This window comes from Typopeltis vanoorti, chromosome 13 (genome assembly GCF_054136105.1).
Source record: "Typopeltis vanoorti isolate ZY-2024b chromosome 13, IOZ_Tvanoo_1.0, whole genome shotgun sequence".
NCBI lineage: Eukaryota > Metazoa > Arthropoda > Arachnida > Uropygi > Thelyphonidae > Typopeltis > Typopeltis vanoorti.
Genome location: NC_143561.1, coordinates 38102807 through 38122793, shown reverse-complemented (window position 1 = coordinate 38122793; position 19987 = coordinate 38102807). Strand labels below are relative to the sequence as shown.

The following is a 19987-nucleotide window of genomic DNA, read 5'->3' as shown; positions in this document are numbered from 1 at the left end:
ACTACATGGATTCCGAAATTTAATCGACAGCACAGACTAGTAATTAAAGAAAAAGTTAATGACTATTTCTAAAATGGAAGAGTGATGCTGCCATGGAGTTGGCATCTGCCAAGTAGTCTTTTTTTCCCCTGTTCATACCCAATGAATGTTGCAGATATTTACATCTAACTGATGCCATGGCGTTTAACCTAAAATGTAATCACAATACAGCTCCTTCAAAAGGAATTGTTTTCTTTCTGCCTTTAACAAACAATTAATGTTATTTAACTTAGAACATTTAAAAAGAACAGTGTAACTGGAATTTACAGAATTTATCATGTTTGCACTGATATTTGTCAATAATATCTTTCTATACTTGGGAGGGAAAGGGAACAATTTCTCAGTTAAGCAGTCAAACGAAATGTCAACTTTTCAAGGGGGAAATGATTTGTGTACACACACACACACACACACACACACACACACACACACACACACACACACACACACACACACACACACAAATCATTAAATCACACATAAGATATACATACATACAAAGTGTTTCAAAAGAGTGTACACAACTTTGCAGGGAAAACAGAGAATAACTCTGAAGATGTATAAAAGCTGAGAGAGTATCATAATCAATTTTTGGTCGTGTAACTTTATTACCAAATGACAACACTAGATGGCGTGATATGTCACACCAGTTAAAAATGATGACTTTCAATGGTGCAGAGCAAGCAAGTTGTGTGTTTTGGTTTGAGAAAACAAAGTTTGCAACACAAGTTCAGAGGAATTTCCACAGGCACTACAGCAAAGAACCTCCTAGTAGGTGCACGATCTACACGAGACACAAGAAATTTGTGGAAGCAGGCTATTCTGTGCACCATCCAAGGTCAAGGAAGGCTGTGTGCTGCCAATGCTGTTGTGGAAGAAGTTTGGGAAAGTTTCCAGAGAAGCCCTGGAAAGTCAACCAAATGGGCATCTTATCAAATTGGAATTCCACATGTGACTGTGTGTGTCATGTTTTATGACAGTATCTACATTTAAGGAATTACAAATTTACCATTGCACAATATTTGAAGAAAGACAATAAGATACACCAGGATTTCTGTATGGAAATGATCAGGGATAGAACACAATCAGGGCTTTTTGAACTATCATTTTCAGTAATGAGTGCACTTTTCACATAAGTGGGCAAGTCAACACTCACAACTGCAGAATTTGGGGAAGCAAAAAATCCACATGGTATCCTAGACCTTTCTTTTTTTTTTTTTTGAGTCTACTGTTACTGGTAATGTGTATCTGGACATGCTACAAGGGTACCATACCACAATTACACGACGGACGCTTACATTTCCAGCAAGACAGAGCACCTCTTCATCATCTGACAGACGTAAGGTTGTAACTCGACAGATGGATTAGTAGAGAGGTGGCTGTAGCATGGTTACCATGTTCCCCCTCGACCTTACATTGTTCGTTTTTTTTCTTGTAGTGCTTTGCAAAAGATCGAGTGTTTGTACCACCTTTACCAGCCAATTTGAATGAGATGCTTTACAGAATTACTGCAACAGTTGCTGAAGTTATGCCAGATATGCTCTGCCACGTGCGACAGGAAACTGATTACAGATGGGATGTCTGTGCAGAATTAATGCAGAATTACTGGAGGCACTCACTAATTCTGCATAATAAACTTTAACTGTCTGTGTTGAAGCTTCAGGTGGTATGCAACATTTACACTAATAAAAATTGTTATTTATCGCTATTTACCTTCTATTGTCATTCAAAGTTCTATACCTGCCTTTTTAAATACTCTGTATACATAAGTTTGCAGTTAAGGATACAAAAGGAGTACTATTGGAGTCATAGTATGAGACATACAAATGAGAATGTTTTGATAAGAATTCTCAGAGGGACCGCACCAGAAACTCTGTATATAAGTACTTACATGACACCTCTCAGACATGTGAATTCATTTTCACAAAAATATGTATCTTATGTTTAAGTATCAGATAACATTCTTAACCATAGTAGCGATTTATAAAACAGTGTGCACTTCGACAACACTTATCCATGTTGCAGTGATGAAATTCCTGGGCTCTTCTCAAAGTACTGCTGAGACAATCATAACTTCCTGAGCAGCCTGGATATTATTGTTAATGAAAATGAGAAATTTTAGCTAGTGGGAAGATATGGCCATAACAGAAACAAATTTGAAGGAACAACAAAGGAGATAAAGCACTATAAATACATATATATATAAAAAAAAGTGAGTGAGAGCTGGCATGATTAAAAAAAAAAGCAGTGAAACGAACATTATTATAATAATTGGTATAAGCAGCTTCCTCAACATTAGTCTTTTTAATGTTGAGGAAGAGTCTAAAAAAAAAAAAAAAACTCAAAATGAATTATCTTAAGGACTTTTCCTTCTTTTATTAAATGTGATGAAAATCAGATTTTTAGGGATGCTGACTATACATGACAAGTTCTTTCATAATTTTTCTAGTGTAATTGTATAAATTAATTTATAATGCTGAATGCTAATTAATATATAAGTTTATTTTTGGAATTACACATTAATACTATTTTTTCTTCTTCTCAAACTTATGTTCATACCTCCCAGTCTAGGTAGTCTTGTCCATCTTCAAAATGGCGCAAGATTGATACTGACACATGGAGCTTGGGGAATTCCTCTCGAGTTATTGGAGTGAAACGGCTATCCCTGAATGCGCTGGGAGGGTGAGGGGAAAGAAAAAAGTGAACACTTAATGTAACTCATAAATAAGATAAAACAGAACAAAAGTTACCGAATCACATTATTACAAATATGGTATTTGAGTTAAATGTGTATACCTTTTATTCTTGAAATAAGATTGCCTACAGTCCATCGGTGTTGAAACAAAGATTTTTCCATTTAGTTACTGTCTAACAATTTTCTAATATAACCCTGATTTACTTATTTATCCAAATATAATGTATTAATTATGTTTAATATATTAATTTGGAGCTTTTCAAAAATTGTAGTGTAACATCGGAAGTTGGTTCTTAACAAGAAACAATAACTAAAAAGCAATGTCATTTTTAGCTGGTTTACCTGTGAAACACCTACTAGTGTGTCTATCCATCTACATGCAAGTTATTCTTAGACTCTAGTTGGAAAAATAAATGAAATTATAATCTTTATAAACATTTGTCAAGTTGCCTCAATTTTTGTTTCCAATGGACCATATATGTAGGTAGCACAAAGGAGTAAAATTATTCTGCTTTTAATTTTAAGTTTCCAATGGCAAATTGATGTTTTTCTGAAGTAAACTGTTTAGAGATTTAATTTCTTCAAAGAGCTCGTTCTCAATGTCACCATTATTTTTATGATGAAGAATCAAATGCAAATCCATACATTGTTTTTTTAATTCATTTAAATCGCCTAGTTTACTTATATTAAAAAGAAAACTCCAATTTCGCTTGTACATTTTTATTTGTTCAAATCTTTCTTCAAGAGATGTTAAGATCATGTCCAAAATGATGTTGAATATCATTATTCTAAACTTTGTTCTCTCACCAACAGTAACAAGTGTCTTCAGATTCATAACTAAACAGTTTCTTCCTACGAATTATTCTTTTTTTCAGTAAATATTGGCTCCGTTCCTAAAAGCTTTGCTAATTCCTCAGCTCGAGTCAAAGTATTTTCAAATTCTAGTGTACGGTATTGTCTAATGAATTCTGTACATGATTTTAATAAATTTATAACCGTTTTTAAATCCATACTTTTTGTTTGCATTGATTTGCTAAGTATGTTAATCCAATGAAGTATGTCATACCACGTCACTAACATAACTAAAAAGGAATAATCAAAGTTTTTCTGCTAGTGTTAAAGATTCAGATTTGGTGGTTGCATCGGTTGAATTTTCACTAAGTATTATCAGTGCATCATGAATTTCGACAATCTGATCCCTAATTGACTTTATGCATTCAATACAACTCTTCCAACGAGTTTCACATACTGCTTTAACAGTGAAATTTGGTACATTATCGGTTAAAATTTTCCATCTAGCAACGAATGCTGAAAATAATGTATAAAGCCGTTGAATAACAGATTGTGGGCAAGACATTGCTGCATCTTCTATAACTAAATTTAAAGAATGGCAGCCACAAGGTATGTAAAATGCTCGGGGATTTACTTGCCGTAAACGATCATGAATACCTTTATTTTTCCCTTGCATATTGGACCCATTGTCATAGCCCTGTCCTCTAATATCATTAATCTTTAATTTTAAATCTAAAAGCAACTTAATGATCTTATCATAATGGTTCTCCTGTAGATTCATTGATTTCATAGAATGAAACAAAATGTTCTTGAATAACTAAAATAGACTCTGTTAAATCTATGAATCGTAAAGTAAAAGAAAGTTGTTCTTTGTGACTAATATCTGGGGTGCAATCTAAAATAATTGAAAAGTATTTTGCTTCTTTGGCACGCTTAACAATATCATCGTAAAGAACTGATGCCAAAAGAGAAATTATTTCGTTTTAAATAGTTTTGCTGCAATATGTTACATTTCCTTTGACAAAATGCGAGGTACATGTTCTATCAAACCCAAAAAATCAACCCATCTGATGAACCACAGAAAGCCAAATTATGGGTTGATAAAAATAATATAATATCACACAGCCTTTTCAATACATTTTTCCATTGCTCTCGTTCTTTAACAATGACTGATTGCATTTCTTCATCTATTGTTTTACTTTTTTGAACTCTCGTATTTGTTTTAATCCATTTGAAATAATTCTTTTTACATGTTCTGGTGAATTTTAATGACTCTTTAAGTAATCATTTATATGTTTCCACTTACAATGACCAACTGATCCTAAGGCTGAAGTTACTTTATTAGAGTAAAATCATTTGCAGCAAATACAAAATACTTTGTTGGCACTCATTGAATAAATAAGCCATTTTCGTAAATATTTTTCACCATTTGGAGTTATTCTATAATACATTGATGCTGAAAAACAGTGATTTTCTGTGTCTCTGGGATAAACGAAATCATTACTTTCATCTCTGGTACATTCTAGTAAATCTGAAGATAAAATATAATCGCAAACTGCAGAGTTTAATAGAAAGGCCATGTAGCAGGATCGTTATACTGAAAAGTATTTTCAGAAATGTTCTGCGGGTTTTCTTTGAAATTACTTAAAGAATTTGAAAATCATTATTTTAATTTTTTTTGATCTTTTTCAATTAGACTTATATCATCAGAGTTTAATTCCCTAGAATTTTCATCATGTGATGCCTCTTCTTTTATTGAAATGTTAAAAGAAGTAGAGTCAGGTGAAGGTGAATTTGCTGATTTTAGGAAGTTAGTTAAATATTTTGCACGTTTAGAAATATTTCTTTCTTTTTCTAATTTTCTTTTATGTTTTCTGCTCCAGATAATTTTTAGAAGACATTTTGAAAGATTAGAAATTCCAAATTTCTATGATTAAAAAAAAAAAAAAAATTGAATTAACAATAAAAGGGGATTTAATAATAAAAATAATAAAAAATTAAAACTTACCACTAAATCACCAGTATTATTATAAATTTCAAGGACAGGCAAAATAAAATAAAAAGAAATACTTAATAATTTCAAAATACAGAACGGACAGAGACAATCTTGTATAATTCTAATTTAATGAACTAACACCTAAAATTAGAATCAATATGGAGAAAGCCTTTGTTTGACAACTTTTCCGAGAGAGTTTTAAATTAGTTAATTGGTTTAGTCAATACCAATGCGCCACGTCGTACCAATATTCAACCTTTTGTGCACGCTTCCACCTCGCCTACTGAACGCTATGTACATTTTTGATTTGTTTACTAAACTTTTATAATTCGAGCTTCAATTAAAACATCTTTATAGCACATGGTATTTTTAATTTAATTTCTTTGCGATCCATCCTATCTTAAATATTTAAAAAAAAAATCACGCATAATGAATAGTGATGATGACTGTTATAAAATGAAGTCCCTGCTATCTAGCGATGGTTTATTTTATTGTTAATGTTTATTGTTGCTATCAATACATTCTTTACTCTCCCTATGGACATTTAATAAGAAATAAGACCCTACTTTGCCTTTTCAAAGTTGCACAGATATAAAGCTCTATTGCTGGCCTTAGTTTTGGCGCCCAGGGCAGCTGCCCGGTCAGCCTGCCCCATAATCTGGCACTGCTCGTGATTGTAATATAATGCAGAAGTAGTGGGAATGGGGAAAGGAATCACCGTGTCCGGACAAATCATCACGTGAAGTACTGTTCACTGAAAAAATTCGATGAAAATGTTATTCGGTAGAAATTTGAAATGATATTGCATTGATACTGATATATGAAAAGTAAATGCAGTGCAAGATAAATTCCACAAAATATAATTTTATTATGTATCTACGTATTAATCCGTGTGGTTAGCCAAGTGGCTGGTTGCTTCACAACCATATGCCTGGGAAAGGAGTGACCTGGGTTCGATTTCCGTCGCTGACATGAGGAGCTTAGGATCCTTCTCAGACATAGCCAAGTTAGCCGGTCTTGGGCAAGGACTGCAGGGTTTTTCTCCTGAGTTTATATGGGATTTTCCTCCCGCAAGCTGGCCTTGAGAACATAACGCTTCTACAGACATAGGATACACTGGGAGGCACAGGCCAACCACCTTATCCTCGTATAACGGTTGCGGTTATAAGGAATAGAAACCCTTGATACCATAAAGGTAAAAGAGGGATAGATCTATGTATTATTTATTTAGATTTCCATAATATTTTTTATTCTTATACAGTAAAAGTAATATTTTATTGATTGGCGAGTTTCCTAATTTCTGTTTTGTCTTAAAATGGTATAAATATTGTTTCTTTGATACTACAGATTCTGTTAATGGAATATTAATAGTTACAAAATTATAACTGTAATCTTCTCAGGGCCAGTTTGCTTGCAGGAGGGAAAACCCTGCAGTCCTCGCCCAAGACCAGCTAACTTGGCTATGTCTGAGAAAGATCCTGCACTCCTCACGTCAGAGACAGGAATTGAACCCAGGACACTCCTTTCTCAGGCATATGGTTGTGAAGCAACCAGCCACTTGGCTAACCGCATGGACTAATACCTAGATACATAATAAAATGATATTTTGCGAAATTTATCTTGCATGCTGCATTTACTTTTTATATATCGGTATCAGTGCAATTCATTTCAGTTTTCTAGCGAATCACATTTTCAGTGATCAATAGTTCGTGTGATGAATTGTTCGTGAACCGGAATCACTGATGGTGAATGAGAAGGAGGTATATGAGGAATTGAGTTAACTTGATGTCAAAAAGGCCATGAGACTTGATGGTGTTTTGAGGAAATGTTTCAGTGAATTAACAATAGCTATAACTTACCTTTCTAACATGAGTCTTAGATTGGCCCAAGTTCCAAAGCAGTGGAAAGATGGCAAAATTGTTCTTCTTTATAAAGGGAGTGATAAGACTAGGCTTGAATAGATTGAATGGGCAGGTGTGTGGGGATGTCAGTTTAACATGGCAAAAGGTTTTAAAATTTGGGAAGTAAAGATAGGATTCAGAGTATACAGGACTAGGTGGAGGATATCTTTGAGGAGATAAAGATCTGGGGATGACAGTGGAGAGGAACTTGAAATTGTGAGGATAACCCAGATTATGGGAATGATGCAGAGAACACTGATATGTAAGAATGTTATGATTCCATTTTAAAAGGCTTTGATCAGACTGCATATGGATTACTTCAGATTTGGTCACCTTTCAAAAGGATGATGAGTTGTTGGAGAGGGTTCAGAGACAACTCACTAAGGCAGTTTCAGGTCTTTGGAATGTGGAGTATGAAGACAGATTGAGAGAATGCAAACTGCAGAGCCTAGTGGATAGAAGAAAGAGGAAGGACATGATTCAAGACGTAAGTTTGTAATGGGGTAATTACCAGATTAATGTGGATGAGATTTTTCAGAGAATATTTGGAGACAGGTGAGAACAAGAGGCCATCCCTGGAAGCTGTATAAGGAGGGTGTGAGGAGCAGATTCCTTGCATGGAGAGTGGGGGGTGATTGGCATGCATTGCCTGAGTGTGGCGAGTGCAGACAGTTAATGCATATGAATCAAGGTATGGTGAGCTGCGCATGTGAGAGTGGGACTTCCTGTCATGATTCCATAGAGGTCTGATGATGATGATAAAAAATATCCTGTAATACTATTTTTTTATTATTTTTAATATGCATATAAATAATATTCAATACTTACCTAGTAACAGAATATTCCCTAAGTCCTGCATGGAGATTCATGGAATTGAATGTTCCAATACAGCCTCTTAGCTTCCGGTCTTTTCCAATCTTCCAGGTTACAAAGAGAGGGCTAAAATATGACAGGAAAATATAGCTACATATCTCAACACACACACACACACACACACACACACACACACACACACACACACACACACACACACACACACACTTTTAATATTTAATTTTCCAAGAGCTTAGTTTAAATAAAAATTATGATTATATAAGTTTATAATAAAGATTTCTAAGCATAAACAAATTAAAAATTCTTTGTCAACATTCTGACATATTTGGTGTTAAAAACCTTTCAGAATATATAAATCAAAGATGAATTCTAATTTTTTTTTTCATTATTTTTATCAGCAGGAAGTGATATTGCACTGACTATTATGGATTGCATACATTCGATTATTATGACTTATGCATTGCAAACATTAGATCTCAGCTGTGGACAGAGAAAGAATGTAGTGATTTTTATGGTCCAAGAATGCCACACACAGTAGCATTTATACTTTAATATGCATGGAATAAGGGGAATGGCATGAATTTTCCTTTAGCAATAATCAAGGCATTGCTAAACCAGACTGCTTCTGTATTGTCATAAAGCATGATTACTGTAAACTGCAACAAGTGTTTCTTTGATGGTAACATAAAAATAAAAAAGCTTAAAACTGTGTGTGCGATATTCATGATTAATATGTGACCTATAGCGAGGAAACTAGCCCAAATGCCCAAATCAATCAACATCATCAAATATTTTAGGTGCCTGACCACTAGAACTTTTCAGAAGGCCAATTTGAAAGGTGCCCAGAGAAAAGCTTTTCAAAACACCCTACAATTATATAAGGTAAATGGAATATTGGATTATGAAAAAGCCATCAATTCCACTGCATTGCTAGAGATTGTGTGTGTGGAATGCACTTCAAAACAAAGGAGTGCCACAGAAGATAATAAATTTCAAAGAAATGCTAGGTGATGCATGATGGATATCTGACAACCCTTTCAAACTGTATCTGGAGTGCAACAAGGATGTCAGCTATCTTCTTTATTATTTATACTGGTGCTAGATCAATTTCCAGAACAAACAGTAATGAAACATGCCAAAGGAATATCATGGAAAATAAACAAAATTTTGGGTGATCTAGACTATGCAGATGATGTATGTCTAATTGCTCACAGACAATGCAGATATCCAAAAGATATCTGCATTGTCTGTGATCACTGAAAGTTGATTTGAAAATAAATACAAACAAAACAAAAGAAATGAGAATCAGTGTCAACAACAAGCACCAAGTACAACTGAAAATGGAAAAATCTAAACTATTTCATAATTTACATATATTAGCACTGTATATATAATAGAGTATCAAAAACGAAAAATATTCACACAGATACAAAATTAAAAATATTTCATGCATGTGTTAAATCAGTTCTTTTATATGGATGTGAAACATGGCTAGTTTCAAAGGAAATACAAAGAAAACTATAAACATTCATAAACCGATGTCTGCATACTTCAAATTTGGTGGCCACAGATTATTACTAATGAAGATCTCTGGATAAGAACAAATCAGCAAAAAGTCAACCTTGAAATCAGAAAATGAAAATTTAGATGAACTGGACATACACTTAGGTAAGATCATCAAGAAATCTGTCACGCAGCCCTGGAATTGACAAGGAAAGAGAAAGGGTGGCCGTCATAAAAATACATGGAGGAGATCAACTTTAATAGAATGTGAGAAGAAGAGTTTTGTTGAATTAAGACCAATAACAAGGATAAGAAACCGATGGAAGCATTTACAGGATCTCTATGTTCCTAATGGAACATGGGAAAGAAGAAGAGGAGAAGAAAAGAAACATTATACAGAGCAGTACAGTTTATATTTAATCTGTAAGTCAGCAGTCAGAATTGAAGGAGATACTGGAAGATGGCTTCATGTATAATAAGGAGTAAGACAGGGATGCAGATTATATCCACTCTTATTCATCATCTATATGGATTGCATTATGAATGACAGTGGAATTAAATCTGATATATTAGAATCAGAGATGTCAAACTTAGCTCTTTGCTTTATGGAGATGATGTACTCCTAAGCACATCCAGTGCAAGTCTTTGGGATTCTCTAACTAAACTGAATTACAGCTGTAACATATATAAATTTGGCATGAAAATCAGTTAAAAAACCAAAGCTATGAAAATAGGTAGACATATAGAACACTTGTATTCTCACTGTAGAACCTATAAAACAAGTAAAATGTATCAGCTATTTAAGCATGGTTTTAGTGAAGATGGCAAATTAAATTTGGAAACAGACAACAGCAAGACTAGCAAAGCTGGTATGGTAGGGAGCCCATTTCATTAAATTTACATGGATTAAGACAGAAATTAGCCAAAAACACCAACCTAGCAGAATACAAGACAGTGTTCAAACCAATTTTAAGTTATGAATATGAGAGATGGGTTAGAAATAAAGCACTTCATCAAAGATGATAAACCAGAAATATGAGAGGTTTGCAAAAAATTAGGTCCTCAACAGATGGCATCAATTATAGTCATATAAAATGAAGATATTAGAATGGAATTTGATATTGTAAGCATTCAAGAATGTGTGAGAAGAGTTAATATGAGGTGGTATTGTCACTTAAACAGAATGGGAGAAGAAAGGCAAACAAAGTGTTTGATGTCGAGGTGACAAGAAAGGGAACTAGAAGAAGTCCAAGGTCTAGGTGGATTGATTCAGTCAGAAGTACCTTAGAAGAATGAAATGGTAGATATGACAATATTAGGGTATTGACAAGTAATAGACTAAGTTGGTGGAAAAATAAGAGATTAATAATAATGTAGATTTAATCATGTAGTACTGTTTTATAGTAGCCTGAACATCCCTTGAGGGTACATATCATGAAATTGGTGATGTTAGACTTGACTAAAGATGTTACACTAAGGGACAGTGTTGTCCACTAATTTTTACACAAGATCTACTTCTACAATAAATATCCATCTGCAATAGACTGTTTAAATTATTTACTTGTTTATGTATTTTTACCAGTGGCAGCTCGACTATAAGGGCTGCATCGAATGCAGCTCGTGTCGAATATACTAGCCAGTACTACTCACTAGTAATACTGGCGTATACTAGTAATACAGTAATACTAATGATACTGGCTGGAGCTGCATTCAATGCAGCCCTTATAGACGAGCCACCACTGATTTTTACTTAAAATGTTCAATAGTTTACCTATGCATCATCCTAAAGAATCCAAATGACAAGAGGGATGTTAAGAAGTCCAAGAAGCTGAATAAACTTCTTTCAATAAACTTTAAATAAACTTCTTTCACAATATTTGGATGTATATGGTAGGTTAGACTTCTTTAATAACATAGGTGGTAATAATGCTTTTATGACAGTATTATTAATAATAAAGAAAATAATAAAAATAAACAAAACTGCCATTTAACTTTCTTGAGTTTCGAAATTTGCATTGCTTGTTCAATATTACGATGTGTCTAATCTTTTTCGAAATTTGGTGTGTCATTTCTAAGAACATTTGGTAAACAGAAGTCCCAGAGTTTGTCTTTCAAAGTGGTTTGTTACTTTGTCTTAATTATATTCATTTCAGAAAGTGCTGCTTTGTGCAAGTACTCTGAATCAAAACAGGTATACACATTTTCTCAAATTGTAATACTTGTCACAAATATTTCCAAAAATGATCTTCTGAAGGCTTTGGTTTGACAAAAACATTTTGTATGGTTATTATTTCTACCTCAAGTTCAAGAATATCCATATGAAAAGATAGGTGAATTTCCTTTGGTCATAAATAAAATTATTCTATCAAGTTTTTTAAAATCGTGGAAAACAGGTTATTGTCTTCAAGTTTGGATGTGAACAGATTTAATTTCCTCTTAAATAATTAGATTCTGCACTTACAAGCATATCATGTAAATAATTGTTTTATCATAACTCACAGTTCTAAATGTAATCCATTTAGTTTGCTTGTAACATCTGTCAAAAATGCTAAATCTAATAACCAAATATCACCTTCTAATTGTTTATAATCACCCCTTGCAGAAAGAAACTAATATCTCTAAATTGCTGCAGAACAGAAATCAGCATAAAACTTAACCATCTGACATCATAATGCATAAACAATTCAAAATGCCCTTCATCATTTTCTTCTACTTGCAACCTTAAAAGCTCTCTTTGCAGAATTTTTACATGAATTAAATTTGCAATCTTGAAAGCTATATCCATAGCTTTTCATGTTTAATATTTTAGCACACAGAACTTGTTGGTGAATTATACATTAATAATGTAAACAGTCAGGATTGTTACTCTTACACATAATGACAAATCCATTGCAATAATATATCATAGCTCATTGGTAGTTATTAACGTGAGCTAATTACCTTAATAAAGTTTTTAGGACTGTTAAAGAATTCTTCACCTTTCATTTTATTTTCCAACAGAATTACTGTAATTCTTCTGTACCAAAAACATTGTAATAAAAAATAATCATTTAGGATACATCACTATATCAGTAGATTCATCCAACTGAACTGAAAATGACTGACAATCCTTGATGTCTTGCAATAATTCCTCTTTTAAATTAGAAGCTAGTTCATTGTATTGCGAGATTATTGCATGCTGTTGATGGCAGACTATCTCGGACTTATTTTTGAAGTCGCAAAACTAGGAATCAGCCAATCCTAAAAATGCTTTTTTGAAAAATGTGCCATCACTCAAGTTTATTTTTAGCAACATGACATATTCAGAAGGATACTGTTGGTGGCTTTAATTTCTATACTTCTTTAATAAAAATTAATTGCCAAGGTTTTCTTTTCTTTCTTTCTTTCTTTTCCTCCCCTTTCAGTTCTTGGTACTGCAAGTATGGCTTGGTACAAATCACTATTTTGTGGATAGTTAATTTCATAGTTGCCATAGTACAAGTTTAATGTGTCATTCCAGGTTTCCTTTCTTTAGTAATGTAACACTAACACTACAAATTAAACATTTGTATTTAAAATAAAGAATAACCTTGCTCCCATTTTTGATGATAGTGATATGTTTTCTTCTTTTTGGTTTTGTCCATGAGGTAAAAAATTATTTTAAGAAAATATTTATTCACATAATTAACATACACTATGCTTTGCTAATAGTCATTCGAACCTGCAGTCTTTTGGCTCTCTAGCCAAAAGGCTGTGGGTTCGAATCCTGTCGTGGGCATAGATGATTGTGATTGTCTGTGAAAATAATAGTGGTGGACAGGAGATGGCATTGGTGTAGATGTACAACTCTCCCCCTCACTGTAGTTGGGGAAGACAGTTGTAGAGTAGGTGCCCTCCCTCGACGAGTCTTTGGACTCCTTAGAGGTGCCGCAGAGTAATAATAATAATAGTATTATTATTATTATAATAAGGTACACGAGTTGTGAATCCATTCAAGGAAAATTATTTCTAAGAATGAATGTACTTTTGGTAATGTTATCAGAATGCAAGCAGCATCTTACAACTTTCAATTCTACCACATGCACACGTGCCTATACAAACATTTTTAACACATGTGCATTTTTGATAATTGCTGTCTTAAGTGAAATATATGAATATACGCTTGGTGATCAACTAAAAAAATATTTATGTGATCGATGTTATGGACACCCCTGCTACAGTAAATTTAAATTCCATCATATATTCCTTGAAACAAGCAAAACACTACATACCCATCTTAATCTAACAGGAAGTAACTGCTATAAATTATTCATAAATATTTCATTTATTTGGTTTTTATTATTTATTATTTTTTAATTACACAACTATACCTGACCTGGTTCCCTGAACTCTAATAGTGTTGTCTCCTGTTCACTTGGCTGCAACCAAGACACATTAAAGTATGACTTATGCTCTTTGACTCATTCTTGTGTTAATGTTTTTGAATGTTTTAACAAAATCTTTGCTCTTTCCCTGAATGATTCATGTTACAGTGAACAAAATATATAGTTCTTAATAAATTCTAATTTCCCTTACATGTGCTAAACCTTTGTTTTATTTAAAGTATCATTAATAAATACCATCTTGCAAAACTAACAAAATTCACATCCATTTGAAAACCTATTAGCCTTTGAATACAGCTCAAACTTTCAGAAAGTAATCACTCCATTATTCGAAAATATAGTGTATTATGCCAATAGATATAAGGTATACCTAGCTTAATAATTACTTAAATGATGAAGCTCTCTATCTGAGTAATTAATATAATTATTCATATCATAATAACTAAGTGCAATGAACTTTTAAGAAAGCTAGATTTGAATCTGGAAGTGGTTGAATATTGTATTAAAAGTTTACAATGGAGTGATTATACAAATCCAAATTATATTCACACCTAATTATCACGCTTGAAGAGCATACTTATGGCATTATACATGATTATAAATAAACTACTGCAGAAAATATTTCTTTATAACCATATGTATGAGTCAAGACTAAAGATAGCCAACTGATATCTAGAAACAAACATTCAATTCTTGGAAACAAGCTATTTTTGAATAACAAAAACGCAGATGTACCTTTTTGATTCTACATAGATATTATCCTCTTATGTAAGTGTTAAAGAATCCCTATCCAAATTAAATGATTGCTGTGACAAATCTATATAAAAATGAACATAAAAAATGATAAAAATAGGTAGGAATTTCACAAAATCTCTCTTTTCATTCTCAAAGAGTGAACCTGTAGAACAGATTATCCTAAATAGTTAAAATAGAGTTATCATTAATGAAGATGACAAATTAAATATGAAAACAGATGATAGTATAAGGCTGATACACAGGGAACTAGCTGAATATTTATATTTTCTACAAAAATGGCAGGAAAAAAAAAGCTGACAGAAAGTCTACACAATCTTTCTGTGAGGAATTGATGAAGAGGCCAATACAATAAAATACACAATAGCTGTAATACAAGATTAATTCTTTTGAAAAAAAAATTCAAATGAATTAACCTTCAATTAACCAACCCCTGGAATCAGTGTTTTAACTGATTTCTGGTATGACACCATGTAATTTTACCTTCAGTTAACCAACCCTTTAATAACCTGACCTGACAAACAACTCACCTACTGTGGTTGGATAGTTGAGAGATTACTATAGGTCGGGAAGGGGTGGCAAACAAATATGTAGATTAACTAATATGGAAGACTATGGGAATAGACATAGGATATAACTCTCAAATCATTAAGCAAAATGGTACACATGGGGATGGATATGAGGGTGTTTGAAAGGCAGACAAAGTATATGGTGGAGCAAACTAGAGTGACTGCAGGCGTGCCACAGGGTTGTTGTTTAATTTGTACATTAACGATATTGGAGAGATATTGTTGATGCTAAATTGGAGAAAAAGGGATAGAAGCAATAGTAAACAGGTGATCAGTTGAATAATTGGAACATATTGACAGTGTGAATAAATGGTAATGTTCAGTAAAGCAAAGCATAGATCATATACTCTGGGCTGAAAATATAACCAATTTTTCTTATAATTCTCTCAAGTGTGGTCTTTAATCGATGTCATTTTAACCTGATCCATAGATTAAAATTGGTTTGAACACTCATTTATATATATATACTGACATATCAAACCATATTATTGTATTGGCCTTGCATCAATTCCTCACAGAAAGATTGATGTAGACTTTCTGTACTATATATATATATATATATATATATGCTTCAACTCGGTTGTTGTGATACATTTTTAAAAATAGATTTAATGACTTAAAAACCGAGATTACTTATAAAGATTTAATAAGATTAATACAACTAGTTTTGGCTTATAATAGCCTTCATCAGGTATTCTTAAAGGAAGAGAATAGTAATAAACATTGAAGTATCTAAAAACTTGAAAATACAGGTAAAATATCGCCACACATAATTGATACATAAAAAACGTTGTATTTTTTCAAGTTGTTCTAACAGACGTGCCATTGTTTATTGCAAGTATGCGTGCAGACTCATGTGAACGCCAATATTGAATAACTGCAGCATGGCTATCTGGGATGTTATAACTCAAATTGTTGTTTAAGTGGACAGGATTCAGAAGGATTTCCCTTGATTTTATAATTTTTCTCTCAAACTCATCATCAGAGCGAAAAATGTTTTCTGATCTATCCCAGCAAATGGAGTGGCTTTGTTGATCATCATTAGGATTATTTGAAAGAAGAACATGACTGGATAACGCAGTTGCATGTGATCTTTTGTAAGAGATGTCTCTTTTATGCTCTTCTATCTTCGCTTATCTTTAAACAAAATGGTTACTCTGAAAAAACGATTAAGAAATTTCTTCTGGATCCTCCTAGACAGTGCACCACAGGAACTAGTAATTTTAAAGGCAGCATCTCCATCCCATATATTAGCACAGTCTCTAACAAATTAGCAAAAGTCCTTAAAAAATATAACATCAACAAGACGTTCTTCACCACCCTTCCAAAAATCCGTTCTCTAATCAGTCATCCAAAGCCTCCTCATCACAACCTAAAATATCCAGGTGTATATAAATTATGGTGCGATTACAATATCCCTTATTTCGGACAAACTAACAAATCTGTTGAGCAACGTATAGAAGAGCATAAAAGAGACATCTCTTACAAAAGATCACATGCAACTGCGTTATCCAGTCATGTTCTTTTTTCAAATAATCCTAATGATGATCAACAGCCACTCCGTTTGCTGGGATAGATCAGAAAATATTTTTCGCTCTGATGATGAGTTTGAGAGAAAAATTATAGAATAAGGGAAATCCTTCTGAATCCTGTCCACTTAAACAACAATTTGAGTTATAACATCGCAGATAGCCATGCTGCAGTTATTCAATATTGGCGTTCACGTGAGTCTGCACACATACTTGCAATAAACAATGGCACGTCTGTTAGAACAACTTGAAAAAATACGTTTTTTATGTATCAATTATGTGTGGCAATATTTTACCTGTATTTTCAAGTTTTTAGATACTTCAATGTTTATTACTATTCTCTTCCTTTAAGAATATCTGATGAAGGCTATTATAAGCCGAAACTAGTTGTATTAATCTTATTAAATCTTTATAAGTAATCTCGGTTTTTAAGTCATTAAATCTATTTAAAAAAAAAAAATATATATATATATATATATATATATTAGGGTTACCAAGTAATTTTATAAACTTGGTTATTTTACTCCTAATCCCAAGTAAGCAAACAGTTAAGTTTGCACCTGAACATAGTTCAAGTCTAAAGGTAGTGCAACTCATTGTAAAGGTGGGTAAAGCTCTGATCACCATTTTTAGTATTTCCAATAATGTAAAGCACATCTCACTAAAAGAGATGTATACTGCAATATATTATGGGTTAGGTCACTACCCAGACCGGTTTCAACCTTTTTTGAGGTCTCCTCAGTGAGTAGCTAGACCCTAAATACCAAGGTTTTAGTAATACAAAGCCTTATCAACTTTACCTATACAAGTTGCTACAAGGTGTTTTTATCTTGAATGAGAATCTTCTCCAGAGATTCTTATTCTAATTCTCATTAGGAGTAAAATAACCAAGTTTATAAAATTACTTGGTAACCCTAATATACATTATTCCCAAGGTAAAAAACTTATTTACACACACGCACGTACTGTGTGTTTGACTGATTTCTCTTCTCCTCCTCCTCAATGATTAGGCATTTGCCTGTTCCAACTTCACTGATCTTTCTCTCTCTCCCTCCCTTAGCACCATATCTATCCATCTCTTTTGGTAGCCAATATTGCACCCTTCAATGCACCCAGGAAAAGACTTTGGTCTGATTCTCATCGTTACGAAGGGAATCCTTATGGGGCTTTTTCAACTGAAGGCGAGTTAGCCGATCTCATACAGAGGTAGCAGGATTTTTTCTCTTCTGGAAACTCAGGTTTTTTATACCGCGCACAGACAAATTGGGCTTCAGAACACATGCAATTTACAGACAAAAACTACCGTTCTTGCCGATTATGGGCGGTATATGGCGTTGATGATAGTAGGAGAATTAAGTAGCAGTGGAGAGGGTAAGATGTATTTGGTGAGGTAGAGTTGAGTGTCCTCCTGCGATGAGTCCTTGGACTCCATGGAGGTGTCACCACATAATATATCTTTCCATCCTAAATAGATGTTCTTTCCATTTCTCTCTATATTCCTTATCTTTTACATATTACATATTTTAGATATTTACAACATTCCTTATGTTGTAAATATCTAGCTCTTTTCTGATGTCTTCATTTCTTATATAGCTCAATTTTATGCATCCTTTAATTACTCTTAAAATCTCATCTCTGCAGCTTGTATTTTACTTCCATCCTTCTTTTTAAGTTCATATTTCTGAACCAAGGTGCCAAGAGAATAGTACAAAAGTTATATGGTGTCAATGGGGCATACTTAGCTTCATTTGAGTTATAAGTCAGCAGTTAGAAATAAAGTACAGGAAGATGGTTTGATATTAAATCTGGTGTCAGACAAAGATGCACATTATCCCCTCTGTTATTCATTATCTACAGGGATCACATAACGTGATATAAAATTGGCGATGTTAATTTCAGCTCATAACTTTATGCAGACGATGTCATACTTTTAAATAAATCTGCTACAAGTCTGCAAGATTCCCTGACTAAATTGAATAACTGTTGTAATACGCTTAGTATCTTCTTCTCTCTTCCATCACCTATGTGTGGACGATGAGGCCGAATGAACTCTTTCCACTTCTGTCTGTCTCTGGCGAGTCCGAACAATTCTGTCCAGTTTGGTGTCGCTTGTTGCGATTTGGTTTTCAGGTCCTCTTTTATTTTGTCTATCCATCGAATTCTGGACTGCCCTTTGGATCTTTTACCTTCCATCGTTGTATTCAGGGCTTTAGCTAGTAGTCTTCCATTTCCTATTCTGGTCACATGGCTAAACCATCGCAGTCTTCTTTCTTGGATTTTGTCTATTATTGTTATTTCTTGTTTTAGTCATTTCCTTATCTTCGTTTCTTGGTCTATCCAGCAGACATCTCCAAGTAATCTTCTTAGCCAACCCATTTCAGTAGTTAATCAATTGTGCTTCGTCCTGTCTGGAACTTGCTTGTTCTTCTAGTGCTAGTTCTATATATATGGCTTAATTTGTTTTTGGAGTACTTTCGTAAAAACCTTACTTGGAATACTGAAGAGGCTAATGCCTCTGTAATTATTGCATTCTGTTTTATCTCCTTTTTTGTGTGTGTGTGTATATATATATATATGGTTCCAAAAGTTATTCCTTTCCTGCTTTTAAGAATTCTACGTGTATTTGATCAATACGAGGTGCTTTCCTAGTTTTAAGTTTTTCTATGCTGTGTGCTATTATTTCTTTGGTAAAGATATTTGTTTCCTTTTCCATTTCAGTGGTTGAAATAGTAATATAAAGGGAGCTGTTTATATTACATAAGTCTATAAATTATTCTTCCCATCTGGCCATTCTTTTTGTTTTACTTTCAATTAGTTGTCCTGCTTTGTTTTTTGATCATTATCATTTTTTCCCCTCATGTCTTACTAATTTGGTCTATTTGTTTATATATAATCCATGGAAGTTATTTTCTTTTGATAGCTTCTCTGCCAATTTGCATTTTTCTTCTAACCAGTTATTCTCGTCTCTTTTAACAAGTTTTCTAATTTCTCTGGTTTATCTGTTATAGTTCAGTT

General features: G+C 33.3%; 1 protein-coding gene across 2 annotated transcripts in view; it reads right to left on the bottom strand.

Moving 5' to 3' along the window:
• LOC150100057 (nuclear protein AMMECR1-like) overlaps positions 1–19987 on the bottom strand; it is a 142358-nt gene that overhangs the window by 25974 nt on the left and 96397 nt on the right. For both annotated transcript variants that reach the window (XM_090402694.1, XM_090402695.1), the window contains exons 2-3: positions 8252–8362; positions 2599–2713 (exon numbers count right to left, since the gene is read on the bottom strand). In XM_090402694.1, the coding sequence (XP_090258820.1) occupies positions 2599–2713; positions 8252–8362 (226 nt within the window). The remainder of the gene's footprint in view (positions 1–2598; positions 2714–8251; positions 8363–19987) is intronic.